This window comes from Oncorhynchus gorbuscha, unplaced genomic scaffold (assembly GCF_021184085.1).
Source record: "Oncorhynchus gorbuscha isolate QuinsamMale2020 ecotype Even-year unplaced genomic scaffold, OgorEven_v1.0 Un_scaffold_2300, whole genome shotgun sequence".
Lineage (NCBI taxonomy): Eukaryota > Metazoa > Chordata > Actinopteri > Salmoniformes > Salmonidae > Oncorhynchus > Oncorhynchus gorbuscha.
Window position 1 is genome coordinate 12,501 of NW_025746851.1, and position 18,728 is coordinate 31,228.

General features: G+C 48.1%; 1 protein-coding gene across 1 annotated transcript; it reads right to left on the bottom strand.

The window, feature by feature from the left end:
- Positions 1-5,647: 5,647 nt before the first annotated feature.
- Positions 5,648-13,477, bottom strand: LOC124025598 (von Willebrand factor A domain-containing protein 7-like). The gene is made up of 10 exons (XM_046338958.1): positions 13,463-13,477; positions 13,091-13,243; positions 12,474-12,614; positions 12,233-12,326; positions 7,990-8,118; positions 7,334-7,520; positions 6,947-7,097; positions 6,680-6,698; positions 6,085-6,197; positions 5,648-5,722 (listed from the first exon to the last, which is right to left on the bottom strand). Exons 2-10 carry the CDS (start codon positions 13,136-13,138, stop codon positions 5,648-5,650), a joined length of 957 nt encoding a protein of 318 aa, XP_046194914.1. The 5' UTR covers positions 13,139-13,243; positions 13,463-13,477.
- Between the last annotated feature and the right edge of the window lie 5,251 nt (positions 13,478-18,728).

Sequence of the window (18,728 nt, forward strand, 5' to 3'; positions counted from 1 at the left end):
TAACAACACAGTAACCTGGAGGAGGAAGAGGAGGAGGAGGAGTTAATAGACAATACATTAGATATGTTAACAACACAGTAACCTGGAGGAGGAGGAGGAAGAGGAGGAGGAGGAGGAGGAGTTAATAGACAACACATTAGATATGTTAACAACACAGTAACCTGGAGGAGGAGGAGGAGGAGGAGGAGGAGGAGGAGGAGGGGTTAATAGACAATACATTAGATATGTTAACAACACAGTAACCTGGAGGAGGAGGAGGAGGAGGAGTTAATAGACAATACATTAGGTATGTTAACAACACAGTAACCTGGAGGAGGAGGAGGAGGAGGAGGAGGAGGGGGGGTTAATAGACAATACATTAGATATGTTAACAACACAGTAACCTGGAGGAGGAGGAGGAGGAAGAGGAGGAGGAGGAGGAGGAGGAGTTAATAGACAATACATTAGATATGTTAACAACACAGTAACCTGGAGGAGGAGGAGGAGGAGGAGGAGGAGGAGGGGTTAATAGACAATACATTAGATATGTTAACAACACAGTAACCTGGAGGAGGAGGAGGAAGAGGAGGAGGAGGAGGAGGAGTTAATAGACAACACATTAGATATGTTAACAACACAGTAACCTGGAGGAGGAGGAGGAGGAGGAGGAGGGGTTAATAGACAACACATTAGATATGTTAACAACACAGTAACCTGGAGGAGGAAGAGGAGGAGGAGGAGGAGGAGGGGTTAACAGACAATACATTAGATATGTTAACAACACAGTAACCTGGAGGAGGAGGAGGAGGAGGGGTTAACAGACAATACATTAGATATGTTAACAACACAGTAACCTGGAGGAGGAGGAGGAGGAGGAGGAGGAGGAGGAGGGGTTAACAGACAACACATTAGATATGTTAACAACACAGTAACCTGGAGGAGCAGGAGGAGGAGGAGGAGGAGGAGGAGGAGGAGGAGGGGTTAATAGACAACACATTAGATATGTTAACAACACAGTAACCTGGAGGAGGAGGAGGAGGAGGAGGAGGAGTTAATAGACAACACATTAGATATGTTAACAACACAGTAACCTGGAGGAGGAGGAGGAGGAGGAGGAGGGGTTAATAGACAACACATTAGATATGTTAACAACACAGTAACCTGAGGAGGAGGAGGAGGAGGAGGAGGAGGAGGAAGGGGTTAATAGACAATACATTAGATATGTTAACAACACAGTAACCTGGAGGAGGAGGAGGAGGAGGAGGAGGGGTTAATAGACAATACATTAGATATGTTAACAACACAGTAACCTGGAGGAGGAGGAGGAGGAGGAGGAGGAGAAGAGGAGAGGAGGAGGAGGAGGAGGAGGAGGAGGAGTTAATAGACAACACATTAGATATGTTAACAACACAGTAACCTGGAGGAGGAGGAGGAAGAGGAGGAGGAGGAGGAGGAGGAGTTAATAGACAACACATTAGATATGTTAACAACACAGTAACTTGAGCAGGAGGAGGAGTTAACAGTTAATACATTAGATATGTTAACAACACAGTAACTTGGAGGAGGAGGAGGAGGAGGAGGAGTTAATAGACAATACATTAGATATGTTAACAACACAGTAACCTGGAGGAGGAGGAGGAGGAGGAGGAGGAGGGGTTAATAGACAATACATTAGATATGTTAACAACACAGTAACCTGGAGGAGGAAGAGGAGGAGGAGGAGTTAATAGACAATACATTAGATATGTTAACAACACAGTAACCTGGAGGAGGAGGAGGAAGAGGAGGAGGAGGAGGAGTTAATAGACAACACATTAGATATGTTAACAACACAGTAACCTGGAGGAGGAGGAGGAGGAGGAGGAGGGGTTAATAGACAACACATTAGATATGTTAACAACACAGTAACCTGGAGGAGGAAGAGGAGGAGGAGGAGGAGGAGGGGTTAACAGACAATACATTAGATATGTTAACAACACAGTAACCTGGAGGAGGAGGAGGAGGAGGAGGAGGAGGGGTTAACAGACAATACATTAGATATGTTAACAACACAGTAACCTGGAGGAGGAGGAGGAGGAGGAGGAGGGGTTAACAGACAACACATTAGATATGTTAACAACACAGTAACCTGGAGGAGCAGGAGGAGGAGGAGGAGGAGGGGTTAATAGACAACACATTAGATATGTTAACAACACAGTAACCTGGAGGAGGAGGAGGAGGAGTTAATAGACAACACATTAGATATGTTAACAACACAGTAACCTGGAGGAGGAGGAGGAGGAGGAGGGGTTAATAGACAACACATTAGATATGTTAACAACACAGTAACCTGGAGGAGGAGGAGGAGGAGGAGGAGGAGGAGGAGGGGTTAACAGACAACACATTAGATATGTTAACAACACAGTAACCTGGAGGAGGAGGAGGAGGAGGAGGAGGAGGGGGTTAATAGACAACACATTAGATATGTTAACAACACAGTAACCTGGAGGAGGAGGAGGAGGAGGAGGAGGAGGGGGGGTTAATAGACAACACATTAGATATGTTAACAACACAGTAACCTGGAGGAGGAGGAGGAGGAGGAGGAGGAGGGGTTAACAGACAACACATTAGATATGTTAACAACACAGTAACCTGGAGGAGGAGGAGGAGGAGGAGGGGTTAACAGACAATACATTAGATATGTTAACAACACAGTAACCTGGAGGAGGAGGAGGAGGAGGAGGAGGAGGAGGAGGAAGAGGAGGAGGAGTTAATAGACAACACATTAGATATGTTAACAACACAGTAACCTGGAGGAGGAGGAGGAGGAGGAGGAGGAGGAGGAGGAGGAGGGGTTAATAGACAATACATTAGATATGTTAACAACACAGTAACCTGGAGGAGGAAGAGGAGGAGGAGGAGTTAATAGACAATACATTAGATATGTTAACAACACAGTAACCTGGAGGAGGAGGAGGAAGAGGAGGAGGAGGAGTTAATAGACAACACATTAGATATGTTAACAACACAGTAACCTGGAGGAGGAGGAGGAGGAGGAGGAGGAGGAGGAGGGGTTAATAGACAATACATTAGATATGTTAACAACACAGTAACCTGGAGGAGGAGGAGGAGGAGGAGTTAATAGACAATACATTAGATATGTTAACAACACAGTAACCTGGAGGAGGAGGAGGAGGAGGAGGAGGGGAGTTAATAGACAATACATTAGATATGTTAACAACACAGTAACCTGGAGGAGGAGGAGGAAGAGGAGGAGGAGGAGGAGGAGGAGTTAATAGACAATACATTAGATATGTTAACAACACAGTAACCTGGAGGAGGAGGAGGAGGAGGAGGAGGAGGAGGGGTTAATAGACAATACATTAGATATGTTAACAACACAGTAACCTGGAGGAGGAGGAGGAGAGGAGGAGGAGGAGGAGGAGTTAATAGACAACACATTAGATATGTTAACAACACAGTAACCTGGAGGAGGAGGAGGAGGAGGAGGAGGGGTTAATAGACAATACATTAGATATGTTAACAACACAGTAACCTGGAGGAGGAAGAGGAGGAGGAGGAGGAGGAGGGGTTAACAGACATTAGATATGTTAACAACACAGTAACCTGGAGGAGGAGGAGGAGGAGGGGTTAATAGACAATACATTAGATATGTTAACAACACAGTAACCTGGAGGAGGAGGAGGAGGAGGAGGAGGAGGAGGAGGAGGGGTTAACAGACAACACATTAGATATGTTAACAACACAGTAACCTGGAGGAGCAGGAGGAGGAGGAGGAGGAGGAGGAGGAGGAGGAGGGGTTAATAGACAACACATTAGATATGTTAACAACACAGTAACCTGGAGGAGGAGGAGGAGGAGGAGGAGGAGGAGGAGTTAATAGACAACACATTAGATATGTTAACAACACAGTAACCTGGAGGAGGAGGAGGAGGAGGAGGAGGAGGGGTTAATAGACAACACATTAGATATGTTAACAACACAGTAACCTGGAGGAGGAGGAGGAGGAGGAGGAGGAGGAGGAGGAGGGGTTAATAGACAATACATTAGATATGTTAACAACACAGTAACCTGGAGGAGGAGGAGGAGGAGGAGGAGGAGGGGTTAACAGACAACACATTAGATATGTTAACAACACAGTAACCTGGAGGAGGAGGAGGAGGAGGAGGAGGAGGAGGGGTTAACAGACAACACATTAGATATGTTAACAACACAGTAACCTGGAGGAGGAGGAGGAGGAGGGGTTAACAGACAATACATTAGATATGTTAACAACACAGTAACCTGGAGGAGGAGGAGGAGGAGGAGGAGGAGGGGTTAATAGACAATACATTAGATATGTTAACAACACAGTAACCTGGAGGAGGAGGAGGAGGGGTTAACAGACAATACATTAGATATGTTAACAACACAGTAACCTGGAGGAGCAGGAGGAGGAGGAGGGGGAGAAGGAGGAGGAGGAAGAGGAGGAGGAGGAGGAGGGGTTAACAGACAATACATTAGATATGTTAACAACACAGTAACCTGGAGGAGGAGGAGGAGGAGGAGGAGGAGGAGGAGGAGTTAATAGACAATACATTAGATATGTTAACAACACAGTAACCTGGAGGAGGAGGAGGAGGAAGAGGAGTTAATAGACAACACATTAGATATGTTAACAACACAGTAACCTGGAGGAGGAGGAGGAGGAAGAGGAGGAGGAGGAGGAGGGGTTAATAGACAATACATTAGATATGTTAACAACACAGTAACCTGGAGGAGGAGGAGGAGGAGAAGGAGGAGTTAATAGACAACACATTAGATATGTTAACAACACAGTAACCTGGAGGAGGAGGAGGAGGAGGAGGAGGAGGAGGGGTTAATAGACAATACATGAGGTCATTGTTATGTGTACAGTTGTATCTTGTCCAGTGAGTGAGAGTGACTGACTGAACACTGAGCTGGCGGACATTGGTCTATAACCTGTAGGTCAATACATTATCATACCTGTGCTGCAGCGGAGGCGTCCTCGATGACGCTGGTGGCCCGGTGCAGATCCTCCTTGGTGACCTCAATGGCCTGACCTAGAGGAAGGGAGCACAGTATGTTCTGAGAACTCTATAAGAAGCTGTAAAACACTTTGGGACAACTGCTTTGTGAATTAAATCAATTGAATGATTGGTTGACCTCCAGAGGCCTGGGCAAGGTCACGGTACAGCTGAGCGTCTGATTGGGCCATCCGGTTGGAGGCTCCACCCTTACTGGGCCATATGGCTGAAGCCCCGCCCATGGAACGCCTACGACGACGTCGACTGGATCGGAGGTTGTCAGTCAACATGAAGGTCACCTGAGGAGAGGATAGGGAGCAGAGGAGAGGTAGAGGTTGATGACAGAATAAAGGATGAAAGGAAAGTGGAAGTTAGGAAAGAATGGCAGTAAAGAAATAAGATATGTTGAGATCAATAATAATGGCTAATATTTACATCACACTTTATCAAATCTCAGTCAGATAACTTGTGAGACAACAAACAGGAAACTGTCTCCAAAAAGGGTAGAGACAGAGACAGTGATGAAGAGAAGCACAGAGAAAGAGACAGAAAGAGAAGGAGACAGAGAGAGAAAGATAAACAGTAGTGAAAGCTACTAACCACAGACTTGGTGCTCTCTATGAGGGCAGTGACAGTGCTCTTCAATGCAGTGTCTTTAGCAGGAGCATCAGTGAACACAAAGATCTCAGAGGAGGTGGCGCCGCCGTGAGGGCCAGCTGGGAATTACAACACATTCAGCAAAGAGTCAGACCACACTGGGATCAAGTACAGGATCTCTTTGGGAAATAACATGTTCAGTCTAACTAAACAGCTCTGGCAGAGTTACTAAAACAGGCAACCACATTTAAAATGCAGCCGTTCAAATACAGCCTTCATATTGGCAATGAAACCTTTGCTCATGACATTGCCTGTATATATATACACACACACACACACACACACACACACACACACACACACACACACACACACACACACACACACACACACACACACACACACACACACACACACACACACACACACACACACACACACACACACACACACACACACACACACACACACACACACACACCTGTAGTCCTGACAGGCACAGCTCTGGTATATCTCCTCCTCCTGATGCTGTCAGTGTGTTGATTCTCTGTTTGAAAATGTCTGCATTTGTTGTGGTGATCAGAGGTCCAAATTCTACACACACACACACACACACACACACACACACACACACACACACACACACACACACACACACACACACACACACACACACACACACACACACACACACACACACACACACACACACACACACACACACACACACACACACACACACACACACACCACAAATGACAAATTGTGTAAGATTTGGTCTGATGTGAAAATGTAATGTTATGTCACTTGTATAGAGTGGTGTGAAGTGTTTAAAAAGAGATTAAATTTGGGTTAAAACAGTTATTCTGCTCCCAATTTCAGAGAGGCACTTGGAACGTGACGATGATGTTGGAATTGGACAACAGATCTGGGACCAGGCTAACACCCACCTGGGTCTTTGAAGGGGACCAGAATGTATGTTCCTGCTGATCTGGGACCAGGCTAACACCTACCTGGGTCTTTGAAGGGGACCAGAATGTATGTTCCTGCTGATCTGGGACCAGGCTAACACCTACCTGGGTCGTTGAAGGGGACCAGAATGTATGTTCCCTGATCTGGGACCAGGCTAACACCTACCTGGGTCGTTGAAGGGGACCAGAATGTATGTTCCTGCTGATCTGGGACCAGGCTAACACCCACCTGGGTCGTTGAAGGGGACCAGAATGTATGTTCCTGCTGATCTGGGACCAGGCTAACACCTACCTGGGTCATTGAAGGGGACCAGAATGTATGTTCCTGCTGATCTGGGAACAGGCTAACACCTACCTGGGGTTGAAGGGGACCAGGATGTATGATGAAGGTTCCTGCTGGGTTCCTCTCTTACTGTCGATGATGGAGAAGGACACTCTCTTAGCCTCAGTGATGTCATCACTCATACTGCCTGTGGTGTCGATGACAAAACACAACACTGGTGACTGGGTGATGTCCATTAACCTGGAGAGAAGAGGAGAGAGAGCAAGGGAGATTATGGAGTAGGAATTATGAACCAAAAACACCCTTCGTTATCCTAGCTCCTCACAACAGTTTACCATGACATCTCCCTCATCATATAATAGTCCAATCCTTGCCCATAGTAGTGATAAAATCCTCCAATTTAACACAAAACATCACAAATAATCCCCTCTTGCCTCAACATTGCCCACCTACTTCAGCCTCTCTCTCTCTCTCACCGTAGGAAGTCTTTGTCCCCGGCAGCTCCTCTGATGTCCTCCAACAGTTCCATGGTGGCGTTGACGGCCACGTCGGCTGCAGTGTGGTGGAGGTGACCGTGACTGGACCCCACGTCGTCCTTGTTGATGCCCCCTTTCGGGTCCCGACCGCTGGTCCGGTCAAACGACCCGCCGTGGCTACACTTACCTAGGAGAGGGGGAGATGAGTGTGTAAATTAGTTTGCATCAATGCTCCCGAGGGGAGCAGCGGTCTAAGGCGCTGCATCACAGTGCAAGCGGCATCACTACAGTCCTTGGTTTGATTCCAGGCTGTATCATAATCCGGCTGTGATTGGGAGTCCCCATACGGTGGTGCACAATTGTCCCAACGTTGTCCGGGTTTGGCAGGAGTAGCCCTTCATTGTAAATTAACACTTGCCTAGTTAAATAAAGGTTACAAAATATAATGTTTTTTTGGTTGATTTATTAGGATCCCCATTAGCTGCTGTCTATCAAGAAGAGGAATAAAAAGTGTGTGTGTGTGTGTGTGTGTGTGTGTGTGTGTGTGTGTGTGTGTGTGTGTGTGTGTGTGTGTGTGTGTGTGTGTGTGTGTGTGTGTGTGTGTGTGTGTGTGTGTGTGTGTGTGTGTGTGTGTGTGTGTGTGTGTGTGTGTGTACCTGCAGGTTTGTTGGAGGAGAACAGGTTGAAGTATCCAGAGGTGAGAAGGCCCTGCTGTAAGACCTCTGGTAGGATGTTATCAGTACAGTTACCTCCCATACAGCTCCTACAGGTCGGAGTACTGGGGCCTGAAGAAGGAGGAGAGGGGGTTATAACAGGAGTACTGGGGCCTGAAGAGGGAGGAGAGGGGGTTATAACAGGAGTACTGGGGCCTGAAGAGGGAGGAGAGGGAGGGAGAGGGAGGAGAGGGGGTTATAAAGGGAGTACTGGGGCCTGAAGAGGGAGGAGAGGGGGTTATAACAGGAGTACTGGGGCCTGAAGAGGGAGGAGAGAGAGGAGAGGGGGTTATAACAGGAGTACTGGGGCCTGAAGAGGGAGGAGAGGGGGTTATAACAGGAGTACTGGGGCCTGAAGAGGGAGGAGAGGGGTTATAACAGGAGTATTGGGGCCTGAAGAGGGAGGAGAGGGAGTTATAAAAGGAGTACTGGGGCCTGAAGAGGGAGGAGGGAGGGAGTTATAACAGGAGTACTGGGGCCTGAGGGAGAGGGGATAACAGGAGTACTGGGGCCTGAAGAGGGAGGAGAGGGGTTATAACAGGAGTACTGGGGCCTGAAGAGGGAGGAGAGGGAGTTATAACAGGAGTACTGGGGCCTGAAGAGGTAGGAGAGGGAGTTATAACAGGAGTACTGGGGCCTGAAGAGGAGGAGAGGGAGTTATAACAGGAGTACTTGGCCTGAAGAGGGAGGAGAGGGGGTTATAACAGGAGTACTGTGGCCTGAAGAGGGAGGAGAGGGGTTATATCAGGAGTACTGGGGCCTGAAGAGGGAGGAGAGGGGGTTATAACAGGAGTACTGGGGCCTGAGGAGGGAGGAGAGGGAGTTATAACAGGAGTACTGGGGCCTGAGGAGGAGGGAGGAGAGGGAGGAGAGGGAGGAGAGGGAGTTATAACAGGAGTACTGGGGCCTGAGGAGGGAGGAGAGGGAGTTATAACAGGAGTACTGGGGCCTGAGGAGGGAGGGAGGAGAGGGAGGGAGTTATAACAGGAGTAGAGGGAGGGAGGGAGGAGAGGGAGGAGAGGGAGTTATAACAGGAGTACTGGGGCCTGAGGAGGGAGGAGAGGGAGGAGAGGGAGGAGAGGGAGTTATAACAGGAGTACTGGGGCCTGAAGAGGGAGGAGAGGGGGTTATAACAGGAGTACTGGGGCCTGAAGAGGGAGGAGAGGGAGTTATAACAGGAGTACTGGGGCCTGAAGAGGGAGGAGAGGGGGTTATAACAGTAGTACTGGGGCCTAAAGAGGGAGGAGAGGGGTTATAACAGGAGTACTGGGGCCTGAAGAGGGAGGAGAGGGAGTTATAACAGGAGTACTGGGGCCTGAAGAGGGGGAGAGGGAGTTATAACAGGAGTACTGGGGCCTGAAGAGGGGAGGAGGAGAGGGGTTATAACAGGAGTACTGGGGCCTGAAGAGGGAGGAGAGGGGGTTATAACAGGAGTACTGGGACCTGAAGAGGGAGGAGAGGGGGTTATAACAGGAGTACTGGGGCCTGAGGAGGGAGGAGAGGGGGTTATAACAGGAGTACTGGGACCTGAAGAGGGAGGAGAGGGGGTTATAACAGGAGTACTGGGGCCTGAGGAGGGAGGAGAGGGGGTTATAACAGGAGTACTGGGGCCTGAGGAGGGAGGAGAGGGGGTTATAACAGGAGTACTGGGGCCTGAAGAGGGAGGAGAGGGGGTTATAACAGGAGTACTGGGGCCTGAAGAGGGAGGAGAGGGGGTTATAACAGGAGTACTGGGGCCTGAAGAGGGAGGAGAGGGAGTTATAACAGGAGTACTGGGGCCTGAAGAGGGAGGAGGAGGGGTTATAACAGGAGTACTGGGACCCAAAGAGAGGGAGGGAGGAGGGGGTTATAACAGGAGTACTGGGACCTAAAGAGGGAGGAGAGGGAGGAGAGGGGGTTATAACAGGAGTACTGGGGCCTGAAGAGGAGGAGAGGGAGGAGAGGGGGTTATAACAGGAGTACTGGGGCCTGAAGATCAAGGATAGGGAGGAGAGGGGTTATAACAGGAGTACTGGGGCCTGAAGAGGGAGGAAAGGGGGTTATAACAGGAGTACTGGGGCCTGAAGAGGGAGGAGAGGGGTTATAACAGGAGTACTGGGGCCTGAGAGGGAGGTGAGGGGGTTATAACAGGACTACTGGGGCCTGAAGAGGGAGGAGAGGGGGTTATAACAGGAGTGCTGGGGCCTGAAGAGGGAGGAGAGGGGGTTATAACAGGAGTACTAGGGCCTGAAGATGGAGGAGAGGGAGGAGAGGGGGGTTATAACAGGAGTACTGGGGCCTGAAGAGGGAGGAGAGGGAGGAGAGGGGGTTATAACAGGAGTACTGGGGCCTGAAGAAGGAGGAGAGGGGGTTATAACAGGAGTACTGGGGCCTGAAGAGGGAGGAGAGGGAGGAGAGGGGGTTATAACAGGAGTACTGGGGCCTGAAGAGGGAGGAGAGGGAGGAGAGGGGGTTATAACAGGAGTACTGGGGCCTGAAGATCAAGGAGAGGGAGGAGAGGGGGTTATAACAGGAGTTCTGGGGCCTGAAGAGGGAGGAGAGGGGGTTATAACAGGAGTACTGGGGCCTGAAGATCAAGGATAGGGAGGAGAGGGGGTTATAACAGGAGTACTGGGGCCTGAAGAGGGAGGAGAGGGGGTTATAACAGAGTACTGGGGCCTGAAGAGGGAGGGAGAGGGGTTATAACAGGAGTACTGGGGCCTGAAGAGGGAGGTGAGGGGGTTATAACAGGACTACTGGGGCCCTGAAGAGGGAGGAGAGGGGGTTATAACAGGAGTGCTGGGGCCTGAAGAGGGAGGAGAGGAGGTTATAACAGGAGTACTAGGGCCTGAAGATGGAGGAGAGGGAGGAGAGGGGGTTATAACAGGAGTACTGGGGCCTGAAGAGGGAGGAGAGGGAGGAGAGGGGGTTATAACAGGAGTACTGGGGCCTGAAGAAGGAGGAGAGGGGTTATAACAGGAGTACTGGGGCCTGAAGAGGGAGGAGAGGGGTTATAACAGGAGTACTGGGGCCTGAAGAGGGAGGAGAGGGAGGGAGTGGGTTATAACAGGAGTACTGGGGCCTGAAGAGGGAGAGAGGGAGGAGAGGGGGTTATAACAGGAGTACTGGGGCCTGAAGATCAAGGAGAGGGAGGAGAGGGGGTTATAACAGGAGTACTGGGGCCTGAAGAGGAGGAGAGGGGGTTATAACAGGAGTACTGGGACCTGAAGAGGGAGGAGAGGGAGGAGAGGGAGTTATAACAGTAGGGGGCCTGAAGAGAGGACTGGGGGTTATAAAGAGGGAGGAGGGAGTAGAGGGGTTATAACAGGAGTACTGGGGCCTGAAGAGGGAGGAGAGGGGGTTATAACAGGAGTACTGGGGCCTGAAGAGGGAGTAGAGGGGGTTATAACAGGAGTACTGGGGCCTGAAGAGGGAGGATAAGGGGGTTATAACAGGAGTAGAGAGAGAGAGAGAGAGAGAGACAGAGACAGAGACAGAGACAGAGACAGAGACAGAGACAGAGACAGAGACAGAGACAGAGAGAGAGAGAGAGAGAGAGAGAGAGAGAGAGAGAGAGAGAGAGAGAGAGAGAGATAGGGAGAGAGAGAGAGAGAGAGAAAATCCACTGAAATGTTAGAGTACGGTATGTGGAGTCATCAAATTGTATTTGTCACATGTGCCGAATACAAAAGTGGAATGCTTACCTACAAGCCCTTAACAACAGTGCAGTTTAAAAAAATGTTAAGTAACAAATAATTAAAGAGCAGCAGTAAAATAACAATATACTGTGAGTACCTATATACTGTGAGTACCTATATACTGTGAGTACCGGTACAGAGTCAATGTGCGGAGACACCGGTTCGTGGAGGTAATGGAGGTAATATGTACATGTCGGTAGAGTTAAAGTGACTATGTATAGAGCGGTGTGAAGTGTGTAGAAGTGATGACAAGTCTATTATCTCCAGGCTGGTTGGTCGACTGATACAAAGAGGAAGTGGTTTGGTGTTGACATTGGCACACAGCCAAATACTTCTTTATCAATCTGCGAGGAGGGCTTTCTTTATTTTATGAACAAATGCCTTTATAATGTAGACGTTTTAGCTACGTGTCTGTTTTGCATGTAGTTGCCTGTATTGTGCTGATATAGGCTGGTATACTGTATCTGGGGATGGTTTAAATAAACTACAGAGAGTTCCACACACAATACCTGCCAGGTTCACCAGTTGCAGGTCAGGTCTGATCAGAGTGCTGTACGGCTGTCTGTTCCCCATCTCAACCCAGTTACTGTGGCTGTAGAAATCCTGGAGAGACAGTCACAATCAACACAGTATCAGCACAGTCTTCATCATCTCCCTCTCTCACCTGTAGTATGTGTGTGTGTGTGTTTGTGCGTGTGCATGCATGCTTGTTTGTGTGTTACCTCATCTGTAGTGTGACAGACAGCTCACCTGTAGTGTGTGACAGACTCGTCCCAGCGCCAGCCTGGCCAATAGGAACCTCCCTCGTTTGACGCTGGCCTTGACCTCCGACACCCCCGCCGTGATCAGGGCCCGCCCCCCCTGGAAGGTCTCACCGTCGAAGTGGTGCGCCTGGCTCACATCATCACCACCATCATGTCACCATCATCATCATCATCATCATCACCATCACCATCATCATCGTGTCACCATTAACATCACAATCATCAACCTCATCATCCCCATACCCATTATCACCACCCTTATCACCATCATCCCCATTATCATCATCATCATGATCAACATCAGCATTATAATCGTCACAATTTTCATCACCATTATCATCATAGTTATCACAATTGTCACCATTATCATCGACATTGTCATTATTACCATTATCATACTCCAAATAATAATTGCCATCATTATCATCACATTGATCATCATTAACATCCTCATCACCATTACCATAATAATCACCTCATTCATCATCACCATTATCATCAGCATCATAATCACCATTATCACCATTATCATAATTATTGTCATGATCATCACCATTATCATCATCATCACCATCATTCTCTTCATCATCTTGTCATCCTCACTTTGCTCAGAGCAAACGCCATGTCCACCAGGGCGTTGCTAAGGTACATCTTGACAATGGCGCTCTGGAAGAGGATGGTGGAGACGAGGGAGGAAGAGGAGGAGTCTGCAGAGCAGGCCTTCTGTAGTTTGATGATGGAGAGACTGTCATCAATCTTTGGAGAGAAAGGGAAAGAGAGAGACAGACAGGTTATTAGTTGGTTTGTAGGGGAAACACACAAGTAAGATACTTACTTTCAGTCTGGTGAAAAAAAATGTCTTATTATCTTAAATGTCTTATTATTTGCTTTATTATAGAACTAATTACAAAAACATTAGTTCATTTCCAGTAGCTCATTCCGGTCTGTCACAACATCCACCAATAGTCAACTCACTGGCAGGCTGAAGTCCCGCCCTGGGCGGCAGCAAGGGCGCGGCAGACCTCTGCGGTTTTGCGTAATACGGCCCTCTGTGTGATGTCACGGTGTGTGACCGAGCCCCTCCTGAGATGAGGGGTTTGAAGGCCTGGGTGCCCCTGGAATGGACAGGTACAGCGCCATCAAGAGGAGAGAGGTCTGCATGGCAGTGCATAAAGTTTTGATGGTCCAAGGAGATTGGTGGAGGTCTCTAATAACTCTCTCTATGTGTGAGATATCAATATCAAGTATCTTCCTGGTTCTGTGAACCTGTTGCAACCTACAGAGACACATAAGGACAGAAGCAAATCAAGGAGAGGTTACTCAGGGTTAATGAGCTGTAATGGAAATGCCTGTGTGGAGATTGGGAATGAAGAGGGAAGCATGAGAGAGACAAGGGAATGAAGAGGGAGGCATGAGAGACAAGGGACAAGGGAATGACAAGGGGGAGGCATGAGAGAGACAAGGGAATGAAGGGGGAGGTATGAGAGAGACAAGGGAATGAAGACAAGGGGGAGGCATGAGAGAGACAAGGGAATGAAGGGGAGGCATGAGAGAGACAAGGGAATGAAGAGGGAAGCATGAGAGAGACAAGGGAATGAAGAGGGGGGGAGGCATGAGAGAGAGAAAGGGAATGAAGGGGAGGTAGACAAGGGAATGAGAGACAAGGGAAGACAAGGAATGAAGGGGGAGGCATGAGAGAGACAAGGAATGAGGGAGAGACAAGGGAATGAAGGGGGAGGCATGAGAGAGACAAGGGAATGAAGGGGGAGGCATGAGAGAGAAAGGGAATGAAGAGGGAAGCATGAGAGAGACAAGGGAATGAAGAGGGGAGGCATGAGGAGAGACAAGGACAAGGGAATGAAGAGGGAGAGGAATGAAGGAATGAGAGAGACAAGGGAATGAAGGGGAGGCATGAGAGAAAAGGGAATGAGAGAGACAAGGGAAGAAGGGAAGCATGAGAGAGACAAGGGAATGAAAGGGAGGCATGAGAGAGAAAAGGGAATGAAGGGGGAGGCATGAGAGAGACAAGGGAATGAAGGGGGAGGGAGAGAGACAAGGGAATGAAGAGGGAAGCATGAGAGAGACAAGGGAATGAAGAGGGAGGCATGAGAGAGACAAGGGAATGAAGAGGGAGGCATGAGAGAGACAAGGGAATGAAGGGGGAGGCATGAGAGAGACAAGGGAATGAAGGAGGGACAAGGAATGAAGAGGGAGGCATGAGAGAGACAAGGGAATGAAGGGGGAGGCATGAGAGAGACAAGGGAATGAAGGGGAGGCATGAGAGAGACAAGGGAATGAAGAGGGAGGCATGAGAGAGACAAGGGAATGAAGGGGAGGCATAGAGAGAGACAAAGGGAATGCAGAGAGACAAGGGAATGAAGAGGGAGGCATGAGAGAGACAAGGGAATGAAGAGGGAAGCATGAGAGAGACAAGGGAATGAAGAGGGAGGCATGAGAGAGACAAGGGAATGAAGAGGGAGGCATGAGAGAGACAAGGGAATGAAGAGGGAGGCATGAGAGAGACAAGGGAATGAAGGGGAAGCATGAGAGAGACAAGGGAAGAGAGACAAGACAAGGGAATGAAGGGGGAGGCATGAGAGAGACAAGGGAATGAAAGGGGAATGAAGAGAAAAGGGGGAGGCATGAGAGAGACAAGGGAATGAAGGGGGAGGACAAGGGAATGAAGAGGGAGCAGACAAGGGAATGAAGAGGGAAGCATGAGAGAGACAAGGGAATGAAGAGGGAGGCATGAGAGAGACAAGGGAATGAAGAGGGAGGCATGAGAGAGACAAGGGAATGAAGGGGGAGGCATGAGAGAGACAAGGGAATGAAGGGAGGTATGAGAGAGACAAGGGAATGAAAGAGGGAAGCATGAGAGAGACAAGGGAATGAAGGGGAGGCATGAGAGAGACAAGGGAATGAAAGGGAGGCATGAGAGAGACAAGGGAATGAAGGGGAGGCATGAGAGAGACAAGGGAATGAAGAGGGAAGCATGAGAGAGACAAGGGAATGAAGGCAGGAGAGAGACAAGGGAATGAAGGGGAGGCATGAGAGAGAGGGAACAAGGGAATGAGAGGGAGGCATGAGAGAGACAAGGGAGAGACATGAGAGAGACAAGGGAATGAAGGGGAGGCATGAGAGAGACAAGGGAATGAAGGGGAGGCATGAGAGAGACAAGGGAATGAAGAGGGAGGGAGAGAGACATGAGAGAGACAAGGGAATGAAGAGGGGAGAGACAAGGGAATGAGAGAGACAAGGGAATGAAGGGAATGAAGGGGGAAGCATGAGAGAGACAAGGGAATGAAGAGGGAATGAAGAGGCATGAGAGAGACAAGGGAATGAAGGGGAAGCATGAGAGAGACAAGGGAATGAAGGGGAGGCAAGGGAATGAGAGAGACAAGGGAATGAAGGAGGAGAGAGACATGAAGGGGGAAGAGAGAGACAAGGGAATGAAGGAGGGAGGCATAAGAGAGAAAAGGGAGGGGAGACAGAAATATTCTCACTTAAGTCCTGACCATATCTCAGATCACATTGTACATATGACTAAAATACTAAAATGACTAACGAACGCACTTTAAGAAAACTCCAATTTACATACAATTTTCCATTCAAATACTTTACATAACAGTGCCAAATTAACTAAAGATGAAGTCTAAAATACACAAAGTTGACTTACAAAAATTCCAACTGAAATGTTGACAGGTAAAATGGATTAAAATGACATTAAAATGTGTGTTTTACCTGTGAGTCGTGAAGTCCCGATGTCCACGTTGGGAGTGGCGGTGGAATGAGACTTCAAGTGTGTGTGTACAGTATTCTCTGTGTGTTTGACATTCTTTGTCCTTATCAGTTTGTGTGTGTGTGTGTGTGTGTGTGGGCTCATTCTGCTCCTTTATAACTTGCTACACCTGGGTGGAATGACGAGGGAAAGTCACTCATTCAGTGTTCAGGTGGCCGTGACAAGAATTCCCAAACAGAACACTCCTCTAGATACACAGGAAGAGGAGGGCTGTGTGTGTACAGTACGTGTTTACTGTGTGTGTGTGTGTGTGTGTGTGTGTGTGTGTGTGTGTGTGTGTGTGTGTGTGTGTGTGTGTGTGTGTGTGTGTGTGTGTGTGTGTGTGTGTGTGTGTGTGTGTGTGTGTGTGTGTGTGTGTGTGTGTGTGTGTGTGTGTGTGTGTGTCAGAGCAGTGGGAGGACAGTGGGAGAGGCCTTACTGTCCGTGTTGAGGAAGTCTGACTCAAATACACATAAAGGCAGTGTACCAAATGACACCCTTTTCCATATATATGAGCCCTATGAGTCCTATGAGCTCTATGAGTCCTATGAGCTCTATGAGTCCTATGAGTTCTATCAGCACTATGAGGACTATGAGCTCTATGAGTCCTATGAGCTCTATCAGCACTATGAGTCCTATGAGCTCTATGAGTTCTATGAGTCCTATGAGTCCGATGAGCACTATGAGTCTGATGAGCACTATGAGTCCTATGAGTTCTATCAGCACTATGAGTCCTATGAGCTCTATGAGTCCTATGAGCTCTATCAGCACTATGAGTCCTATGAGCTCTATGAGTTCTATGAGTCCTATGAGTCCGATGAGCACTATGAGTCCTGGTCAACTGTAGTGCACTATTTAAGGAATAGGGTGCCGTTTGGGGGACATTCTGTGAAGTGATGTATCTCATAACAAATGGTTTACTTTTCATTCCCATAAAGGCCTTTTTTTCTCTGCCAGCTGTTGTCTGTTTTTTTCTTAGTTCAATAAGAGAAGCAGCATTTAGCAATTCATAGGAGAAAAGTGAAATGTCACGTTTGTTGAGTGAATGTGCATATTGTGAACGTACTGTTAGATCAGTGGAGGCTGCTGAGGGGAGGACGGCTCATAATAATGTCTGGAACGGAGTCAATAGAATGATATCTAACATGGCTTCCATGCCACTAGTATGAGCCGTCCTCCCCTCAGAAGCCTCCTATGTTTTAGATGCCTCAGTGTGTGTGCGTGTGTGTGTGTGTGTGTGTGTGTGTGTGTGTGTGTGTGTGTGCGTGCGTGCGTGACATCAACATTCAATGAAGGGGAGGCATGAGAGAGACAAGGAATGAAGAACATGAGAGAGACAAGTGCGTGCGTGACTCACATTCAATCAGGAAGCTGGTAGAACTCAGAGATTGTTCCTTTATTTACTCACGTGCGCGTGCGTGAGCTAAAGTATCATTTTCTGGCGTTCCACTGTTTCATCACAATTACACACAGGGCTGAATCCTAACTTCCACTTAAGTCAAACTTTCACTTAGTAATGCATTGATGTCATATGGAGACTAAATGAAAATTGGACCTGAAGTTAGGATTCAACCTTTAGTGATGTATAAGAGAGAACCAACGGATTCTCCTTTTCTGACCTTCCACTGTTCTGACACAATTACCCTGTCAGGTTACTTCTTCATCCAATTACCCTGTCAGGTTACTTCTTCATCTAATTACCCTGTCAGGTTACTTCTTCATCCAATTACCCTGTCAGGTTACTTCTTCATCCAATTACCCTGTCAGGTTACTTCTTCATCCAATTACCCTGTCAGGTTACTTCTTCATCCAATTACCCTGTCAGGTTACTTCTTCATCCAATTACCCTGTCAGGTTACTTCTTCATCCAATTACCCTGTCAGGTTACTTCTTCATCTAATTACCCTGTCAGGTTACTTCTTCATCTAATTACCCTGTCAGGTTACTTCTTCATCCAATTACCCTGTCAGGTTACTTCTTCATCCAATTACCCTGTCAGGTTACTTCTTCATCCAATTACCCTGTCAGGTTACTTCTTCATCCAATTGTCATTTGCTTTCACTCTCATTTCCTGTCAATGGTCAGGCGGAAGGTAACATAGAAGTAGAGCCAATCATTCCAGTTCTACATAAAGTACAGTAGCAGGATGCTACAGATGTCAAGAAAGGACAAGAGTCTTTAAAGGACAGAGAGAAAGATGGAGGAAATATAGAGAAAGGGAGAGGGACCTGATAGGAAAAATAATATCACAGTCACAGGGAGGGATACCAGAGAGTTGTAAAGAGGAAGGGATACCAGAGAGTTGTAAAGAGGGAGGGATACCAGAGAGTTGTAAAGAGGGAGGGATACCAGAGGGTTGTATAGAGGGAGGGACACCAGAGAGTTGTAAAGAGGGAGGGATACCAGAGAGTTGTAAAGAGGGAGGGATACCAGAGAGTTGTAAAGAGGGAGGGATACCAGAGG